Source organism: Theropithecus gelada, chromosome 7a (assembly GCF_003255815.1).
Source record: "Theropithecus gelada isolate Dixy chromosome 7a, Tgel_1.0, whole genome shotgun sequence".
In the NCBI taxonomy this organism is placed as follows: Eukaryota; Metazoa; Chordata; class Mammalia; order Primates; family Cercopithecidae; genus Theropithecus; species Theropithecus gelada.
The window spans coordinates 42,780,665-42,803,142 of NC_037674.1; the positions used below are offsets into that span (position 1 = coordinate 42,780,665).

At 39.9% G+C, this 22,478-nt stretch overlaps 1 protein-coding gene and 1 pseudogene across 4 annotated transcripts in view; one reads left to right on the forward strand and one right to left on the reverse strand.

Annotated features, from left to right (window-relative positions):
• Positions 1-22,478, reverse strand: part of AAGAB (alpha and gamma adaptin binding protein) — a 61,351-nt gene that overhangs the window by 12,331 nt on the left and 26,542 nt on the right. For all 4 annotated transcript variants that reach the window (XM_025390860.1, XM_025390859.1, XM_025390857.1 and 1 more), the window contains exon 5: positions 19,765-19,848. In XM_025390860.1, the coding sequence (XP_025246645.1) occupies positions 19,765-19,848 (84 nt within the window). The remainder of the gene's footprint in view (positions 1-19,764; positions 19,849-22,478) is intronic.
• LOC112628003 lies at positions 20,395-20,901 on the forward strand (annotated as a pseudogene).

The window sequence follows — 22,478 nt, forward strand, 5'->3', positions numbered from 1 at the left end:
ACAATAAGTATATTAAACTCTGATTCAGTTTTAGTAGTCTAGTAAGTTGGACACCAGTGGATGCATGGATAAAAATGAAAATATCATGAAAAAATCTGGCAGTGCTGGTCATTAGCACAGATTCTTCCAGAAAGTGTAAGAAACAAAACTATAGCCTCTAGAATAAAGATTTTAAATGGGAAATTCTTAAGCCTGGAGATGATTTTTTTTAACAATACGAAGTTAAAAAACTTGAAATATATGAAATTATTTGGCCACCTCTTTACAAATCTAAGGGCACACTGTTATTTTAGAAGCATAAAATGCATTTCTCATAGAAATTTTGACTTACATGAAACATTTAAAGAATTCAAAACCTAGGCAAAGGGGGAAATTTCAGTTTGGGGGAAGGGGAAAAGTCGCTTTTTAAAAAGTATTTTTTTCCTTTTAATTTATCTGATCTTTTCCCTTCTCCATTATTTATCAAGGTAATATGACAAGCATATGAATTTGGAAATAAGGCATGGATGTGAATCCTACTTCTACTATTTACTGTGTGGTTTTACACAAGCTATACCTTCTCTGAACCTCAGTTTCCACATTTACACAGTGGGTATAACAATATTTACATTGCAAAGTTTTCCTAAGGGTTAGTAGTAGATAACATTTATCAAGTGCTAAATATGTGCAAGGTAATATTTTAGGTACTTATAATGCTTCTTTAATCCTCACAACAATCAAAGCATGCCTTCTACAAACAATAGAAATAAATATATGTCTTCTTTATTGCATTATCCTCTTTTACAGAAGATTTATTTCATTATTCTCTTTTACAGAACAAACTGTAACTCAGAGAGATTAGGTAACTTATCCAAAGTCACATAGCTGGAACCAGAACTTGAAATCTAGGACTCTCTGATTCTAAAGTCTATACTCTTTCCATGAAGGCCAGAGGTCTTGATAACATGTAAAGAGTTGAGACATGGACAATGTTTTGATGCACAACTACTGGCTTACTGGATATGATACAAACGTGGGTGAAGTGCAAAAAGATAATGTTTCATTCATATATAGTTCTCTTTTGTCAGTAATCCTTCATTAAGTCCCTGGTTTAGACTGTGATTTTCACTGAAGTAAGGTGAATAACTCAGGACTGAATAATTAATCATGTACCACTTACTGACGGTTCACAGCCCAGCCCTATAACTCCTTGAGGCATTGGTCACATAAAACAAATGGTAGTCTCTTCACTGTCCCTCAAGCACATGTAGACCAGGGGTTTTGAATCTCAGTATTACTGACATTTCCAGCTGGAGAATTCTTTGGTGTGCGGGTAGGTGGGAAAGAGGGGTGTTCTGTGCATCCCCTGCCTCTACCCACCAGATGCCTATAAGACTGCTAAATGTCCCCTGAGGGGCAAAATCACTTCCAGTTGAGAACTACTGACACAGGTTTAATTAGAACAGGACAATTCTGGCTAAAATCCTCAGGTTTTTAAGTCCTTACTTTTAAGTAAGGAATATAACAAAGATTTTCAATGAAAAAAGAGAAAAAAAAAACCATTAAAAAGACTCAATCATTCTCTCTTGTCAGCACGGAAAATATCCTCCCCCTACTCTGAGAAACTTCTCTAGATGACTTCAGCCACTAATTACTTTTCCCTCTGTGCCATTTGTCCTTGTTGTCCTTACTATTCAACTGGCCCTTCAGAGAACATGCTACTATTACTACTCATCTCGAGTCAAAATGCCATCCTCAACTATACTATAAACTCCTTGCAGACATGGACAATCGCTAATGGTTCTACACCGCACAGCCTCCAGCATAGTGCTAAGTATACAGGAGAGAGGTTGAAATATCCACTGAATGCCTAATAGAACTGTCAGGCAGGGGCTGCAAGCACTAGCTATGTAAGTTAGTTTTTATTCTAAATGTTTATATACGACTCAAATATTAAGAATTTCCATGACCACACCCCCCAACATGCCTAACAGACGACCTCCTAGATATTTTGTGTTCATATTTCAATTTTTATTTCCTTAATGTAGCAATTATTTGGCATCATCTTAAGAAATTTTTTCCATATTTAAAGTTGTCTTTATATCCCCTTCCCTGCATAAAATGTTTTTCCTTTATTATAAACACATTCTTTTCCATCTGAGTGATAAGCATGACCAAACTTACTAAAACTAAGATATTTCAATTCGCATAGATAAGTTGTACCTATTTCTTCAATCAAACCACACTGTTTGAATAAAAAATTGTTTTAAGAAGGAAATGATTTCACTAGCATCAGAGAAATAAACTTACACTTTGATATCACAATCCACTTCTTGGCAAATTGAAGTAAAATGTTTTTTGAAATCATAAAACAATTAGAAGAATCAATTTATTCTTTTTCACTAAACTACTGCTTGAAAACGGCAAACTTTGAAATCCATTATTAAAAATAGTACTTATTAAAGACACAGGCCTAAGCACCGTACCTGGTTCTACCACCTGGCTTTAGATTCAGGAAAGTGAATCCACTCTCCTACGATACCTGGGACACCTGCTCACATGTCAAGAACATATAATGAACATGACCAGAAAGTAATAATACTATTTTTTTCTCTTTTTCTGGATTATAAATAATATATTCATTGTAGAAAATTTGGAAACAAGAGAAAAGTACGAAGAAGAAAATTAGGCTGGGCGCAGTGGCTCACACCTGTAATCCCAGCACTTTGGGAGGCCGAGGAGGGAGGATCATGAGGCCAAGAGCTTGAGACCAGCCTGGCCAACGTGGTAAAACCCTGTCTCTACTAAAAATACAAAAATTAGCTGGGCATAGTGGCGTGTGCCTGTAGTCCCAGCTACTAGGGAGGCTGAGGCAGGAGAATTGCTTGAACCCGGGAGGCGGAGGTTGCAGTGAGCTGAGATCATGCCACTGCACTCCAGCCTGTGTGACAGAGCAAGACTCCGTCTTGGAAAAAAAAAAAAAGAATAAAATTAAATCACCAAAGATACCAATTAATACTCTGGTAATATGTCTTCCTAGTTGTTTTTTTTTTTTTTCCTATGCACACATACACACAAATCTTAATAAGCTGAACTAAACATCAGAGTGAGTACTATTCTCTCCAGAGTTGTAAAGGAAAGCTTTATTCTGATTCCAATAATAGTTCCATTGTAAAGTCCTATCTCCAGAACTTGAAGCACACTCTTGAAAATCCTAAAAGGAATGTTCAGAATCAAGTCAAAAATCATTCAGAACCAGTACAAGACTTTACCATGAAAAAAAAATAAATAAAGATGACTTAAGTGGTTCATACCCAGGTCTAAAAATAATTCCAACGGAAGTACTAAAAATGTTTTTGCAAGATGGCAGCAGAAGAGCAGTGCCTCCAGGGTAACTAATTTGAAGAGATTTCCCATGATTCATTTGCTTACAGTTAATTTTAAGGGTACACTTTTAAAACAAAATCTCACCATTTTACTCATACACTTATTCCTTCTTATTTTTTATTTTCTCTTCCCCTTTTTCTGTTACAAGACAATCTCCTCTATCAAATTATGCCTTCTATACACACCCACACCCACATACACAGATAGAAATCAACACATACTTATTTAATTTTTGACCACAACATTCATATTTAGACAACAGTCAGAGAGTATCCATTTTTTTGACTCCACAATATTAGGTGCTGGGTTAAAAAGAGAAGCAACTAAGTCTGAATCAAGGAACTCAATTTCATAGAAAGTAAAATTAATATAATTCTACGTTATCCTAGAGTTCTACCATCCTAGAGGTTAGGAAACGGGTCCAAAGACATGAAGCCATTTTCCAAGAGTAATGTCTTTCACGGGTAAAGACAGACCTGAATAGAACTGTCTTCATTAACCATTCTCCTCTAACTGATTTTATATTGTTTTATTTTCTGTAACATTAGAGTCAAATTTGTATTTAATCATCATTTACTTTAGAAAAACAATTTTATTTAAGGCATTAGCCATCTGCTTTCTCAGGAGAACAGCCCAGGTACCACAGATAGACCTTGTGTTTAGGTACACATTTCTTTTTTTATTTTTTTGAGATGGCGTCTCACTCTCACCAGGCTGGAGTGCAGTGGCACAATCTCGGCTCACTGCAACCTCCACCTCGCGGGTTCAAGCGATTCTCCTGCCTCAGCCTCCTAAGTAGCTGAGACTACAGGTGTATGCCACCACACCCAGCTGATTTTTGTATTTTTAGTAGAGATGGGGTTTCACCATGTTGGCCAGGCTGGTCTCAAACTCCTGACCTCGTGATCCACCTGCCTTGGCCTTCCAAAGTGCTGAGATTACAGATGTGAGCCACCACGCCCAGCAGGTACACATTTCTTAACCACTGCTCTGTACAGCAGCTGCAAATGATTGCTTGAATTGGAATCTGGGATTTCTGCCATGGAATCTTGTTACAAGTAAATTCAGGGGGATACACATTAATAAATGATCAATTCTTTCCATTTATAATAGGAAAACAGAAAACTACGACAGAAAGAATTGTTGTTTCTACTATTAAAATTCCACTAATCCTCCTCCACCTGCATTACTGGGGATTAAACTATAATAGATAGATTGAAAGCAAACTCTCAGGGCTTTTGAAATCCAGTCTCTACAATTACTGCTTACCAATGGGGGATCAAAGTCACAACTCTGTAACATTTGTTTAATCTAATCCCTCTTTCACTGACTAGAAACAGTAAAAGATCACAGCATTTCTCTTCCTTGCTCTCTCCTCCATGGTGGTAATTGTTAAAAGACCCACTGAATACTCAAGAGTTACCAGCGCGGACTAAACTCCACACAGCACTTGTTGGTGCTCAGGGATAAAGCTGGGGCAGGGTCTTAGTGGTAACATTAAACAGACACTTTAAACAAGGTCACTGTACATAATACTACCCTCTCATGTGAAACAGTGACAACCTAGTCTAAAACAAACAAACAAACAAAAAACAACTCATCAGGCATCTACTTACCATCTTCTTTTCCTTGCCCTTAAAACCAACTCTTGCCGGGCGCAGTGGCTCACGCCTGTAATCCCAGCACTTTGGGAGGCCGAGGCTGGCGGATCACGAGGTCAGGAGATCGAGACCATCCTGGCCAACATGGTGAAACCCCGTCTCTACTAAACATACAAAAAATTAGCAGGGCATGGTAGTGCGTGCCTGTAGTCCCAGCTACTCGGAGGCTGAGGCAGGAGAATAGCGTGAACCCAGGAGGCGGAGCTTGCAGTGAGCCAAGATGGGGCCACTGCACTCCAGCCTGGGCGACAAAGCGAGACTCCGTCTCAAAAAACAAACAAACAAACAAAAAAAAAAAACAAAAAAACCCACCAACTCTTACTTACCAGGTGCCTCTCAATTTAAGACACAGTACTGAGTATGATGCCTAGATCATCTAGGTTTGCAATGAGGTTATTTGATGTACCAGACAAATTGAAAGAGAAGACATGTCACTGGAGACCACAGAGGGGGTGTGGCAGGAGCAATCAACTTTTAAAAACTTGTCACATTTGGTAAAAAGCACTGACCCACAGTTTCTCCTTTCATGATGACAATAAAGGGACATTACCAAATTATAAATGACAGGTCCAAATGGTTTATTTCCACAGCCACAAACCAGACCCTGATATGACTGTGGGTAACTCGACTAAGCAGCTGAGACTTTATCTACATCCCTTTCCTTGAGCTACAGCCAAACTTTGAGGTTAAGGAATTTTAAGAAAAGACGGTATAGACAATGAAAATTTCTATGACTGTAGATATCTAAAAAGCGCCACCCAAATGTAAAGGCGGTCCTAACCACTTCATTTCCTGGCCCATGAGAAGTCGTACCTTTAACACACAGCGGAAACTCTGATTTCCCTAAAAGTTTGACCGTCACAATGAATCCAATGGTATCTGGGAATTTCCTCTAGGGTAGAGCTTAGCACATGCAACCAGATCCTTCAGCTCAGTGTTTCTCAACCGTTTTCAGTACAGCCGCCTCACCAGGAGCCTTTTAAGACATCTTCCCCCTAATTTTGACACACCCTCCCACTGAAATATTAATACCACAGATATACTGTATATGTGTTTATGTGTCACACATTTATTTGTGCCTTATACATAAAAAGAGTAAAGATTTTTTGCCCCTCAAGAATTAATGTTCACCCCTTTGGAGCAATAATGCCCCTGTCTCTTATGCACGCTTTGCACCATTCACAACAGCAAAGATGGGGAATCAATCCAGGTACCTATCAACGGTGGATTAGACAAAGAAAATGTGGTACATGTACAACATGGAATACTACATAGCCATAAAAAAGAACAAAATCATATCCTTTACAGCAGCATGGGTGCAGCTGGAGGCCATTATCCTAAGTGAATGAAGGCAGGAGCAGAAAACCAAACACTCTATGTCCTCACAAGTGGGAGCTTAATACTGAGTGCACATGGACAAAAAGATGGGAACAGTAAACACTGAGACTTCAAAGTGGGAGGGAGTGAGGCAAGGACTGAAACACTACCTATTGGGCAATGGAATAATTAGAATTCCTGTACATGTACCCCCGATTCTAAAATAAAAAATAAAAAATTTTTAAAATGCATGCTTTGGCTTAATGAAACAAGACACTGGTGGAGCCAAGAATATAAAACTAAGTTCTGAGTTAATATAGAAGCTATGTCTATCCACATGAAGAAATGCTCATCATCACTGGCCATCAGAGAAATGCAAATCAAAACCACAATGAGATACCATCTCACACCATTTAAAATGGCGATCCAGCACCAGGAAACAACAGGTGCTGGAGAGGATGTGGAGAAATAGGAACACTTTTACACTATTGGTGGGACTGTAAACTAGTTCAACCATTGTGGTAGACAGTGTGGCGATTCCTCAAGGATCTAGAACTAGAAATACCATTTGACCCAGCCATCCCATTACTGGGTATATACCCAAAGGATTATAAATCATGCTGCTATAAAGACACATGCACATGTATGTTTATTGCGGCACTATTCACAATAGCAAAGACTTGGAACCAACCAAATGCCCATCAATGATAGAATAGATTAAGAAAATGTGGCACATACACACTATGGAATACTATGCAGCCATAAAAAAGGATGAGTTCATGTCCTTTATCAGGACATGGATGAAGCTGGAAGCCATCATTCTCAGCAAACTATCGCAAGGACAGAAAACCAAACACCGCATGTTCTCACTCATAGGTGGGAATTGAATAATGAGAACACTTGGACACAGGAAGGAGAACATCACACACTGGGGCCTGTCGTGTGGTGGGGGTAGCGGGGAGGGATAGCATTAGGAGATATACCTAATGTAAATGACGAGTTAATGGGTGCAGCACACCAACATGGCACATGTATACATATGTAACAAAATTGCATGTTGTGCACATGTACCCCAGAACTTAAAGTGTAATGATAGAAAGAAAGAAAGAAAGAAAGAGAGAGAGAGAGAGAGAGAGAGAGAGAGAGAGAGAGAAAGAAAGAAAGAAAGAAAGAAAGAAAGAAAGAAAGAAAGAAAGAAAAGAAAAAGGAAAAGAAAAAAGAAAAGAAAAGAAAGGGAAGTTATGTCTATCAGGAAAATTTACAAATCTCTTTCTAGAATAATAATTAGCCTATAACTATAGTACTGTAATTTAACCTGTTTGCCCTTAAATCTCATATTAAGTAACAAAAAGCCATTAACAGCACCTACTATGTACAAATAAGAATTATAATTCAAACCAAAAAGAATAACCTGTTGTGACTCCAAGTAAAATAATTAAAAATAAATATAAAGTATCTTTCATTTATAAGGAATGCATGAGTATTAAATTAACTATCCTTAGCTGTACTTTGGATTAAGTGCAAAGACCGTGGGATAAGCATCTCCATCATTCCAGATGGCCTAAATTATTTAAAAGGATATATTTAAAAGAAATAAGCCAAAAAGCCCAAAATCTCAGCTATCATCATCATTTCCACACAGTCTCATTAAAATCTTACTCATGTCAGAGAGCACCTAGGCTAAGGGGAGTTTTGTAGCCAATGAACTCATCTGGCTTGGCCAGTGATTTCCCACGCAACTTAAGGTAAATTATTGAACTACTCTGTGCTCATTTCTTCAACTGCCCAGTAATATAAACCAACACACTGTCATGGAAAAACATATAACACTCTTAATCAGGAGACCTGTCGTGGTCTCACGTTGGCTACAAACTCACTGTGTGAATATGAGCATGTTACCCCTCCTCTTTGGGTCCTGTTTTTCCCCACCTGTAAAAGGAAGAAGCCATACCAGATGCATGCATGGAGATTGTATGTTCTAAATGTTTTCATCAGGCTAATTGACATGTACTATCATGCCAAACAAAACAATGCTCCTTATTAAGTTTCATAAAACACAATAACATGTAATCTGGGTGAACCTAACTAGTAGAGGACCTAGTAAAAATACTGCATAGATAAATACTGGGAAGAAAAATATGATTGCTTTTCAAAATAACAGACTCAAAAGTTTAGGCCAAATACTTTTCAATTTGAATTAGGTACAATTGTCATTAATGAGAATTCACTGTAGGCTTATTGAATCATATCTACTTTTTGCCTAGATCATCTCTTAATATGAAGTACTCCATAGATTACTGCCTGTTATGTTCAGTAAGGCCTTCATTTTAAGATTTAGGGAATGTCTCTGAGTTACAGCAATCTGGAATTTGGGAAATCAGGTCCATATCTACCTTATACATACCCTGTAATACAGATTCCAATTAAATCTCTTCTCAGCTCTGGTTTGTCCACACTTATTTATTATATTAGACAATTTCCATTGTTCCCATCCCCTTGGTCATTTCAGTCTCCCTAAGCTAAATCTTTTCCAATTCTGCTGGAACTTTCTTCACCTCCTACTAGGGAGACTAGAAAAAAGACTCATCAAAATGAAAGCTAGTAACAAGGTAGAAGCAAGGGGAAATACACCGACAGATAAAATTTTCACCACTGCTCTCAGCATTATGACACAAAGTAAAATATAGATCCTTTCCTTGTTTAAGTGCTTAAGCTACCAGCATAAAAATATATTCTATCTGCTAAGAATGAACAAAACAGTTCTTGGAGTTCTCTATGCAATTAATTGCTTCTAGACTGCTTCACAAGGTGCTGTTATTTAAAGCGTTCAGCCAAAAAGGGTGTATGATCCTGGCAAGGATGCTATAGAAGCCATTCCTGTACTGGATGAACAGACTAGCTCAAAAGTTCCTAACAGTTTCTACCCAATGCAGTTGAGGGCACATCTATCAACCACTTAGTAATAGCGCTTAATAGTTAAGTGATTCTCAATGGGAGCCAGGCAATCAACATCTTCAGAGGGCTTGTAAAGCATGTGATATGTATTTCCATACCCCCACTGGGTCTCAGTTGAGAATCACTGGATTAAATCATTGCTAAAATCTCTGAATATAGGAGCCTACTGATATTCTCACACAAACTATTTGAAGGCAAATGTCTTAATTTTTAGCAAGTTCAATATATAGACAACCATTCAACCAATCTGAGTCTCAGTTTTATTGAATTCCTCCATTTCATGGATGATGTCCTCTACACTACCGCAGCCATGTACTCCCAAGGTCATACCCAGACCTTATTATTACCAATAACTACAACCCCTCCATAATTTCAACTTCATGCATCACCTGTTTTTCTAAGTCCCTCTCTCTCCCTATAGTACCTTAACCCAATTATCCTTCCACTGCACCAGGACTCAAAACTACCATCTTTTTACTGACCCACTCCAATTGATTTCCACTCTCTCCTTTTTAGCTTAAATTCCATGATTATTATAATTAATCTCTTATATATACTACTGAATCCCTTGCCTCTCTCTTGCTGTGATAACATTTGCTTAGCAAAAGCAGAACTGATTACTACATGTACATGTACACACACACACACACACACACACACACACACACACACACACACACACACACACCCCCAGGCTGCCTGACTTGACTTTAGTTTTATGACACCAAATTTCAAGTTGGGTCCCTTAACGCTGCCTGGCAAATCATACGTCACATCCCTATAGGTTCATTTACTCTCTCTCTCCCAAATGACTACTTCACATTTTCTCCTCTCTCCTCAAATGCTAATGCTACTTCCTCCCTTCTGCCCTCTCAAGTGATATCCTGGCCTCCTACTTCACTGAGAAAACTGAAGCAATCAGAAGAAACTTCCACAGATTCTCATGCCACATCTCCCCACTGAGCCCCATTTGCATCCACACACCCTCTTTCCCATGTCTTTCTAGGTTTACTTTCCTCCTCCTGTGCAAAGCCAGTCCCTCTACTTGTACACTGGAGCCCATCCCTTCTACCTACTCAAGGACATCACTCCGGTAAGTCTCCCTTCTCTTTCCTACTTCATCCATTTTTCACCCTCTATTGGATCTTTTCCATCAGCTTATGAACGTGCTGCTCTTGTTCTCATCTCAAACAATAAAAATCTCAACCACATTTTTCTCTCCAGCTCTCACTTATTTCCTTGCTCCCCTTTCCTGCAAAATTTTCAAGAGTTTTTATAGTCACTATCTTCAATTTTTATCTTTCAACCTATTTCACCGAGACTGCTCTTCAAGGTCACTAATGCTAAATCCAAGGGTCAGCTCTCTATTCTCATCCTACTTGACCTATTAGCAGCATTTGGCATAGGCGACCACTCCTTCCACCTTGAAACACTCTTCACTTTTGCTTCCAGAATAAGACTCCACTCTCCTGGTTTTTCTACCTCATTGACATTTCTTCCTCAGTCTCCTTTACTGGTGCCTTCTCTTCTCCCTGTCTCTTGATGTTGCAATGTCCCTGGGCTGAGTCCTTGGTCTTCTTTAAGTACTGCATTCACTCCCTTGGTGATCTCATCAAGGCTCAAGGTTTTAAATGCCTTTCTCCCCAAACTCCACACATCTCGCAAACTGGCTACTTGATATCTCCACTTGGAGGTCTAGCAGCCACTTGGAGGTCTCAGTAGCCATGTCAAATTCAACATGTCCAAAACTGAACTACTGATATGTGACCCTGTTTGCTTCATCTTATAGCTGCCTCATTTCAGTTGACGACAACTAATCTTTTAAGTGTTCAGGCCCAAATCCTGTTGTCTTCCTTGACTACTCTCTTTCTCTCGTATCCCATATCTAAACCAGCAGGAAACCATGCTGGCTCTATCTCACAATATATCTGGAATTCAGTCTTTTCTTACTGCTTTCATTGTCCCAGCCCCAATCTTAGCCATCACTCTATCTTATTCGGAATATTATAATAGGCCCCTAAGAGATCTTGGTTGTTCTTCACCCTCATCATCTACTCTCCACAGAGCAGCCAGAGTGATCTTTTTAGACCTTGTCAGATCATATCACTTTCCCACTCAATACCCTGCAACAGTCCCCTAGTTTACTCTGAGTAAATGTCAAAGTTATTATGATGGCCCTCGAAGCCCCAAATAATCTAGCCGTTTGTTACCTCTCTGACCTCTACTGCTCAGCCAGCAAGCGTCCTAATATATCCTTCAAACACACCAGGTGTGCTTTCACCTTAGGGCCTTTGCTATAGCTGTTCCCTGTCCCTGGTATGTTTTTCTCCCAGATATCCACATGGTGAAACACCTTATCTCCTTGCTCAAATCTCAAGAAGACCTCCCTCGAACCACCTTATTTAACATTGCAATCTACACAGCAATCTCAATGTCTCTAACTCTGCTTTATTATTTTCCCATATCACTTATCATCTCCTAATATACTATATAACATACTAATTGCTTGTATTGTTTATTGACTATAGCCTCCCACCAGAATGAAAGCTCCTAAGCACAGACATTTTTGTTTAATTTGTTCACTGATATATCCCAAACAGACCAATACTTTGCACAGGGCAAGTACTCAAGAAATATTGTTTGTATGAATTAATCAACACTTGAAACTGGAGCTTAAATATGGACTAGAGAGATCTGAGGCCAGCAGAAGAAAACTCAAATGGCCCAGATACACTCAGCACCTAAATTATGCTCCCAGACAATTAGCTACTTATAAAAGCTGTATTATTTCCTTCAGATCTCAAGAAGGACTGTCACAGCACTGCTGACCTCTGCATGATACTAAACCACACTAGAAACAAATATACAGGAAGTACGAGAAGGAATGTCCACTATTTTCACCTTTCTCTATAGGTGACTCCATATTAAACATAGTCCTGTCTTCTTTCTCTGACTTGAAAAGTCACTTTTCTTTTTCTTTTTCTCTTTTTTTTTTGAGCAGAGTCTCACTCTGTCGCCCAGGCTGGAGTGCAGTGGTACAATCTCAGTTCACTGCAGCCTCTGCCTTCCGAGTTGAAGTGATTGTTGTGCTTCAGCCTCCCAAGTAGCTGGGATTACAGGCGTGCACCACCACACCTAGCTAACTTTTGTATTTTTTATAGAGATGAGGTTTCACCATGTTGGCCAGACTGGTCTCAAACCCCTGGCCTCAACTGATCTGCCGACCCTGGCCTCCCAAAGTGCTGGGATTACAGGCGTGAGCCACCGCGCCTGGCCAAAAGTCACTTTTCAATACTACATAATTTAGGAATTAGAGAAAGCAGGTCAGGCAAGGGGCTAACGTGGCTTTCAAAATGATGAATTTATTCCCATGGATTAAGCACAGACTCTTAAAAGTTAGAACTAGAAGACTATCATTTATGTCAGTGGTTCTCAACCATGGCTGTATATTTGAATCCCGGAGGCACTTAAAAAACACTGTAGCTGCCCCTCCCTTGGGTGAGGCTCAGGTAGCATAGGTTTCAAAAGCTTCCTAGGTCACTAAAGTTCCCAGGTGATTCCAATGTGCAAACAAGTTTGAGAACTGATGAGCTATATGACCTTGGGGAAATTACTTGGCTTCACTGAGCCTAACTCATGTGGCTTTTGTGAGGACTAAATGAGATTTTGCACATATACCATCAGGTGCTATTAGTATCACTGCCACTTCTCCCTTTTCCATCATCACCACCACCACCTTTTCTACTATTACTATTATCATCATTGGTGGTATCATTTCCTTCCTCCTTTTCTTTCTTTTTATTGAGATTTAATTTACATATTATAAAATCCAGCCTTTTAAAAATGTATGATTCAGTGGTTTTTAGTATACTCACAAAGTTGTGCAACCATCACCACCATTTAATTCCAGAACATTTTCATCACCCCAGAAAGAAATGCCATACCCATGAGCAACTTCTCCTCCCAGCCCCTGGGAACCACTAATCTACTTTCTATCTTTACGCATTTAACTATTCCGGATATTTCATATGAATGAAATCCTATAGCATGTAGCCTTTCATGTCAGGCTTTTTTCACTTAGCATAACATTTTTGAAGATCATCCACATTGTAGCATGCTTCATTTTTAGGATTGAATAATAGTCCATTGTATGGATACATCACATTTTGTTTTCAGCAGTTTTTCTCACTTTTTGGCAATTATGAATAATACTGCTATGAACACTTATACACATCGTTTTGTGTGCCCATGTTTCCAGTTCTCTTGTGTATACAGCCAGGAGTGGAACTGTTGGGTCATATGGTAAATCTATGTTTAACTTTTTTTTTTTTTTTTTTTTGAGACGGAGTCTCGCTCTGTCGCCCAGGCTGGCGTGGGGTGGCGCGATCACGGCTCACTGCAAGCTCCGCCTCCTGGGTTCACGCCATTCTCCTGCCTCAGCCTCCCGAGCAGCTGGGACGACAGGTGCCCGCCACCAGGCCTGGCTAATTTTTTGTATTTTTTAGTAGAGACAGGGTTTCACCGTGTTAGCCAGGATGGTCTCTATCTCCTGACTTTGTGATCCACCCGCTTTGGCCTCCCAGAGTGCTGGGATTACAGGCGTGAGCCACCGCACCCAGCCTATGTTTAACTATTTGAGCAATTACTAAACTCTCTAAAGTGGCTGCAGCACCATTTTATATTGCCACCATCAGTGTACAAGGATTCTAATTTCTCTACATCCTTACCAACATTTGTTACTATCTTTCTGACCCTAGCCATCCTAGTGTGAAGTGGTATTTCATTGTTGTGATGTGCATTTTCCTGGTGACTAATGATGTTAATCATCTTTTCTTTCTTTTCTTTTTCAATACTGGATTGGGGTCTCTGTTGCCCAGGCTGGAGTACAGTGGCACAATCTTAGATCACCTGAACTCTAGGCTCAAGTGATCCTTCCTGCCTCAGCCTCTCCAGTAGCTGGGACTACAGGTGCATGCCGCCATGGCTGGCTGATTTTTAAATTTTTTTTGTAGAGACAAAGTTCTCACTATGCTGCCCAGGTGAGTTTTCAATGCCTGACCTCAAACAATCCTCCTGCCTCGACCTCCCAAAGTGCTGGGATTTCGGGCGTGAGCCACCATGCCCAGCCAACGTTAAGCATCTTTTCATGTTCTTACTGGCCGTTTGTGTATCTTCTTGCCTATCCAAATTCTTAACCATTTTTATACTGGATTAGTTGTCTTTTTATTACTAAGTTGTAAGAGTTCTTTATATATTCTAGATACATTCTGCTGATCCTTATAAGATACATGTTTTACAAATATTGTCCCTCATTTTGAGGGTTATCTTTTATCCTTCACTTTCCTGACAGTGTCCTTTGAAGTATGAACATTTTTAATTTTGATGAAGTCCAATTTATCTATTTTTCCTTTGGTTGCTTGTGTATTACTAACTTTTAAGAAGAAAGGAAAAAAGTTATGAAGATATTCTATAACCAAGTAAGTTGTTCAGACTTATAATAATCCCTCATTAAATCATGAATTCCCATATAGAAAACACATCCACTTTATCTGGGGGGAGGGCAGGAAGGAATGCAATTCATCTCTTACATTTTTAATTAACTAGATTTTCAGATAAAATATTAGACCTTTGAATGTCAAATGTCCAAGAAACTGCAAAGAAATAAAACCTGAGTTAGATTTGTGTGTTTTCAGAGCCATTTGTTGCAACAGCTAGATGTTCATAATCCTTTACAAGAAGTGGAATTGTTTTTTCAAATTGAGCATATTTAAATATTTTTAAAAGAGTTTCAAACAAATATTTTTCTGCAACTGTACAAAATTAGTGGCATGACATAACCTAAATGTTCTATTACTGCTCAATAAATACTAACTAGACAATACATAATCCCAAATAATCAACTGGCATTATATAATTTTCCAATGTAATAATCCCAAAGAATCAATTGTGATTATAGTAATTTTTCTAACCAAAACAACAAAAGCTGGTCATTATGAATCTCTTGAAAAAGGTAATCAGTACCTCTATTATGTTTTTTTACTTTGTCAACAAACTTTTTAATTAAAAAAACTTTTTGATTTAAAAATTTTTGTTGGTGGCAATAGTTGTACAACAATGTGAATGCACTTACTGCCACTGAAATGCATATTTTAAATGGTAATTCTTATGTATATTTAACCACAATTTAAAAAAGAGAAAAGGGGAGAAAATAAAAGAGAAAAAAACAGTAGGAAAAACAGAGACCCCTAAAACAAATAAACCAGTCTGAGCACCTGCTGGCAGACAACACTTGGACATTCAAGAAAAGCAGGCTGAGGAAGGCACAGTTCACTGGGCACGCAGACAGATCGCCAGCAAAGCAGGCTCTATAAACAGCATAAGAGGTAGGTTACCCTGGAAGAGTAATATGACCCATCATATATCCAGAGAGCTTTGTCTCTAAAGTAAGATGCAGGGCTCTAAAAGGATGTCCTTCATACTTCCTAAGACCTGGGTTGCATCAAAATGTCATTCATTGTATCTTCATACCACTTACACCACGATCCTCTTAAAATGAAGTTAAGCTAATTAATGGCAGTATGTTGTTTTTTGGTTAACAGGAAACTAGTGTACCAGTACTCTAAAGAAAAAAAAAGAAAGCGAGGAAACCTCAGGGCAAAGAACCATGAAAAATCCACAATGTACCTCCTTGCTTTGCAGTTCTTTTAAGAATATTGTTTAGTGTCTAAAACAAGTAAAATGGCATTTTTTCAGGAAACACCTTTGACCATACTTCCAAAGTAATAAAGCCTGTTTAGTCCAACTTCTCAATTTATAGCCATAAGTGTACATTACAAGGCAATAGTTCTTTAATATACGAACTTGGGACAGAGATTTTTCAAAAAGTGAATAAAGCCAAAGAAGACTTTGTGAAAATAGTTCTCATAAATATAACAAGCACCACTGAATATAATTTTATTCTAAATTGATCCAGTTTATGTTCCAAATCTTATTTTTATAGCCTTCCTATGGTAAATGCTCAACAAGGATTTGCTGAATAGATGAATGAGAAGGACCAAGTCTTAATTTGAATTTGTTCTGGTAACAGAGAGATAACCACATAAATGAAAAACTCCTTATTCTGGCTATGATTAAAAGGTGAGAAAATAACAGATGTTGGTGAGGTTGCAGAGGAAAGGGAAGTACTTATACACTGCTGGTGGGACTGTAAATTAGTTCAGGCACTGTGGAAAGTAGTTTGGAGACTTCTCAAAGAACTTAAAATAGAATTACCATTCAACCCAGCGATCCCCTTACTGAGTATACACCCAAAGGAATGTTAATCATTCTACCAAAAAGACACATGAATGTGTATGTTCATCACAACACTATTCACAATAGCAAAGACATAGAATCAATGTAGATGCCCATCAACGGTGGACTGTATTAAAAAGTGTGGTACACATACACCACGGAATACTACACAGGCATAAAAACGAAGAAAGTCATATCCTTTGCAGCAACATGGACACAGCTGGAGGCCATAATCCTAAGTGAAGTAAAAACAGCAACAACAACAAAAAACCAAATACTACATGTTCCCGCTTGTAAGTGGGAGCTAAACATTGAATACACATGGAGATAAAAAGAGGCCCAACAGACACTGGGGCCTACTTGAGGGGAGATAGTAGGAGGAGGGTGAGGTTTGAAAAACTACCTATCAGGTACTATGCTCACTACCTGTGACCTGGGTGATAAAATCATTTGCACACCAAACCCCAGCAACACACAATTTACCCACGTAACAAATCTGCACATGTGCTCCTTGAACCTAAAATAAAGGTTGGAGAGGCCAGGTGGGGTGGTTCACGCCTGTAATCCCAGAACTTTGGAGGCCAAGGCAGGCAGATCACGTGGTCCAGGAGTTCGAGACCAGCCTGACCAACATGGTGAAACACCCCTGTCTCTACTAAAAATACAAAAATTAGCTGGGAGTGGTGGTGTGCACCTGTAATCCTGGCTACTCAGGAGGCTGAGGCAGGAGAATTGCTTGAACCTGGGAGGCAGAGGTTGCAGTGAGCCAATATCGCACCACTGCACTCCAGCCTGGGCAACAGCGTGAGACTCTGTCTAAAAAAAAAAAAAAAAAAAGTTGGAGAAGGAAAAAAAAAAACCCCAAAAAACTCCTTATTCTTTCTAGATCTATCTAGACTGCTACATCAATAAAATAGAATCTAGCACCCTTGCAATTCAATGTAACAGACATAATAAGATTCCTCCTAGAAAGAAAAAAGGAGGAAGGAGGATGGAGAGGGGAAGAAAAGGAGAGGAAGGAATACCTTATTATGCCAGAAGGAACTTCTCTAATGATGACAAGGGTTAGATCAGACCTCAGGAAAGCTAAAGGGCGCCAATCTCACTTAACACTCAAGGGTCTACCAAAAACTGAAGTGAAATATTCTATTTCTATAAAACTGGTCTTCTACTTGACCTTTATCAGGGAAGATGGGGTAAGCTCACTGTAAAATACGATTTTTTCATTTTGCGTGTGTGTGTGTGTGTAGTTTTTTTTTTTTTTTTTTTGAGATGGAGTCTTGCTCTGTTGCCAGGCTGGAGTGCAGTGGCACAATCTCAGCTCACTGCCATCTCTGACTCCCTGGTTCAAGTGATTCTCCTGTCTCAGCCTCCAGAGCAGTTGGGATTACAGTCACGTGCCACCACACCCAGCTAATTTTTGTATTTTTTAAGTAGAGACAGGGTATCACAATGTTGGCCAGGATGGTCTTGATCTCCTGACCTTGTGATCTGCCTACCTCGGCCTCCCAAAGTGCTGGGATTACAGATGTGAGCCACATCGCCTGGCTGTAAAATATGATTTTTCTCATTCCCTTCTGTAGTGTCTCACTCAGCATACTTGTTGAGGCAGCCCAGAGCTATAAGACAGAAAAACCCTATACAGGGAGCAATTCCTAAAAGACTATGTTATGGACTGAACTGTATCCCCCACCAAATTTGTATGTTGAATTCCTAACCTCCAGTATCTCAGAATGTGACCCTATTTGGACAGGTTGACTACAGATATATTAAGATGAGGTCATACTGTAGTAGGTAGATCCCTACTTCGATGTGACTGTAAAATGTGGACACAGACAGGCACCTAGGGAAAACACCATGTGAAGGCTGGAGTTTGCTGCCACAAGCTAAGGAACTACCGGAAGCTAGAAGACAGGCCTGAAACAGACCCTTCCCTGGCACCTTCAGAGGGACCATGGCCCTGCCAACACCCTGATTTTGGATTTCTGGCTTTCAGAACTATGAGACAATGCATTCATGTTGTTCTGTGTCATATGGTTTGTGGTACTTTGTTACCATAGCCCTAGGGAACTAATGCAGACTATAAGAGGCCAGTGTGCACTAGCCTACCCTCCTCAGATTGTACTTCAGATCCAGTCTTCTGCCTCATGGCCACAGCCACTACATTACCCCCAGCCTCAGCACCTCACTCTTGAACTGCTGCAAAAGCTCTGGTCTCCCTTACTTCAGACTCTATCTTGACTTTCTTCAATTGTCAAACCTCCCTGCACACCACCTTCTTTGCATCAACCCCTTATTTAAAAAACTCCAGTGACTCACCGATTTTTACAGGAAAAACCTAAAATTCTCCTGACTGGCATTCAGGCCTCTCTCTAAGCTAGCTCCAAATGCTAGGTGATACTCTCTTAGTGACCCTAGAACACGTAACTTTTTTTGTTGCCCAGGCTGGTACGCAGTGGCATAACCACAGTTCACTGCAGCCTTGACTTCTTGGGCTCAAGCAATTCCCCCTCCTCAGCTTCCCAGGTAGCAGGGACCACAGGCACATACCACCATGACCAGCTAATTTTTATAGAGATAGGCTCTCACCATGTTGCCCAGGCTGGTCAGAACATACAACTGTTATTCTCTATGTCATGCTTCCTTCTCCACTTGCCACTCTCCCCTTTCATCAGTCCAAATCTTGACCTTCCTGGAAAACTACTGTCAGGACACACTTTCTCCTTGAAGCTCTCTCTCTATACTTGAGCCTAACACAACAGCCATATTTCTGATTCTATGCACTTTACTGCCTGCATCAGTCATCTGTACTCTTCACAGATTGCTTTGCATAGTTACCTGGCATTTGAAAAGTATATGCTTGAATTTCATAGCTGGACTAGGAGCTCCTTAATAATAGGGTCTATGTCTTATAATTTTGGAGGTACTTCTCAAAGCCAAAGACAATGCTTGGTGTATTACAGGCAACCTCTAAATTCTTACTGAATTAACTATTAAACATATATGAAAAATTCCTAGAAATGCTACCTTTGGCACTTCCTTCAATCAGGGAATTGAAATTGGAATAAATCTACAGATTTCATATAGTACTAATGGTCCCACATGTATCTGAATAATTTAAAACTTACAAGGAATAAGAGGAAAAAAATGACTTGAGTCCCAAGTTACTTACCATTCTTCATCACTACATTGGACCACACATTGGCATTCAGGGCTTGGACAATCCGCTTTACTCCTGTAGATTCCGGGAAGTCGTCTAATCAGGGAGGGAAATATACATATTTATACATAACACTCATACAGATATACATACACATTCACAAAAATATGGCCGGGCACGGTGGCTCACGCCTGTAATCCCAGCACTTTGGGAGGCCGAGGCAGGCAGATCACCTGAGGTTGGGAGTTCGAGACCAGCCTGACCAACATGGAGAAACCCCGTCTCTACTAAAAAATACAAAATTAGCCGGGTGTGGTGGTGCATGCCTGTAATTCCAGCTACTCAGGAGGCTGAGGCAGGAGAATCACTTGAACCCAGGAGGTGGAGGTTGTGGTGAGCCAAGATGGCACCATTCCGGCCTGGGTAACAACAGCAAAACTCCATCTCAAAAAAGAAAAGAAAATGTTATGTATATATCCCCCAAGCCATATTTTCAAATGACTGTGGTTTTGTTATCCTGTTTATTTAGTTGTTAGTTCACATTGTACAAGGAAAAAAACAAATACAGAGCTTGGAGCTCCTGATAAGAATACTCTAGAGAAACTCATTTCCTCCTCAGCTGTCTGAGGATTGACCACCATCATGAACGACATGGTAACTATCCAAACTGGAAAGTTCATGACCAACCAACTACTTCAGAGAAAACAAATGGTCATTGATGTCCTTCACCCCAGGAAGGCAACACTACCTAAGACAGAAATTTGGGAAAAAGTAGCCAAAATGTACAAGACCACACCAGATGTCATCTTTGAATTCAGAACTCATTTTGGTGGTGGCAAGACTACTGGCTTTGGCATAATTTATGATTCCTTGGATTATGCAAACGAAAAGGAACACAAACATAGACTTACAAGACATGGCCTGTGTGAGAAGTAAAAGACCTCAAGAAAGCAATGAAAGGAATGCAAGAACAGCATGAAGAAAGTTAGGCAGACTACAAAGGCCAGTGTTGGTGCTGGCAAAAAGCCGAAGGAGCAAAGGTGCTGGAAGGATGTTATCTGTGGCCGCTGTGGTTTTTTCATGATTAATAAACTAAAAACTTTCAAGTGGAAAAAAAAGAATATTCCAGAAACTAAAGCAATTAAATAAACACACAATATAAGGCAGTTATATAAAAAAGTTATCCTCACCAATGGAATCTACTTATATTCTGAAAATTTAAGATTCCACTTATTACACACATTCCTGGCACAGTACGAGAGATACCAATCTAGACAGAATGAGTTTCCTTAAGGCAGGAACAGTCCTCTTATTAATAGTATGCTATAAAATCATGTAAATGCTCTATCCTCTGCTGGAAACGAAAGAATAATAAGTGTTATTTATGATTGATATCTATAGAAGAACTTCTTGATCAGAGAAAGACAGTTTGAGTGAGAAGTGAAATGACTACAAGTCTAAGAGACAGGCAAAGGGTCATTACAATAACTTAGTTTATTATGAGTACTATCCTGCTTCTGGAATTTGACTGATACTACTCAGAATAATGGGGCTGTAATCCCATAGTGTACCAAAAAGGTGGTATTCTTAGCTACAACATTGTGTACAAAGGAAATGGAGATCCTACAGATGTTGAGGACTGTAAGGCTGCATCTGGAAAACAATGACAGAAATAGTTTTCATGTGGTTAAAAAAGGAAATTTTCCTGAGTTTACAGAACATAATCCACACAAAACCTGTCTCTAGTGGCCAGCCTAGCCCTGGGTGGTTTAACAGGAAGAGCACAGGCCGGGCGCGGTGGCTCAAGCCTGTAATCCCAGCACTTTGGGAGGCCGAGACGGGCGGATCACGAGGTCAGGAGATCGAGACCATCCTGGCTAACACGGTGAAACCCCGTCTCTACTAAAAATACAAAAAATTAGCCGGGCGTAGTGGCGGCGCCTGTAGTCCCAGCTACTCGGGAGGCTGAGGCAGGAGAATGGCGTAAACCCGGGAGGCGGAGCTTGCAGTGAGCCGAGATCGCGCCACTGCACTCCAGCCTGGGGGCAACAGAGCGAGACTCCGCCTCAAAAAAAAAAAAACAAACAACAACAACAAAAAAAAACAGGAAGAGCACAGAGTTACATGTCAGAATATCTGAATTTGAAGCCAGGCTGTGACACTTACTAGCTATTTGATCAAGGGCGAATCACTTACACCATTCTTACAGAAAGTGGAAACAATACCACTCTATGCACATCTCTCCTAGAGGAAAGATGCACTGGAACTGACGATTTACTAATGTAACCTTCCCCCACACTGGAAACTCCTTGAGGGCAGGAATCTTGTCTTACTGAGTTCATATGCCCACTGCCTAGCACAGTGCCTGAAAAACAGCAGGCACTCACCAACTGTTTAATGGATCGATGAATCATTTAAAGAATACCAGCCTACCAACCTAACAGAAATATAGTGATTAAATTGAAAATATAGTGATTAAATTGAAAATACTCAGCCAGGCGGGGTGGCTCATGCCTGTAACCCCAGCACTTTGGGAAGCCAAGGCAGGCGGATCACGAGGTCAGGAGATAGAGACCATCCTCTGGCTAACATGGTGAAACACCGTCTCTACTAAAAATACCAAAAAAAAAAAAAAAAATTACCCGGGCATGGTGGTGGGCGCCTGCAGTCCCAATTACTTGGGAGGCTGAGGCAGGAGAATAGTGTGAACCTGGGAAGCAGAGCTT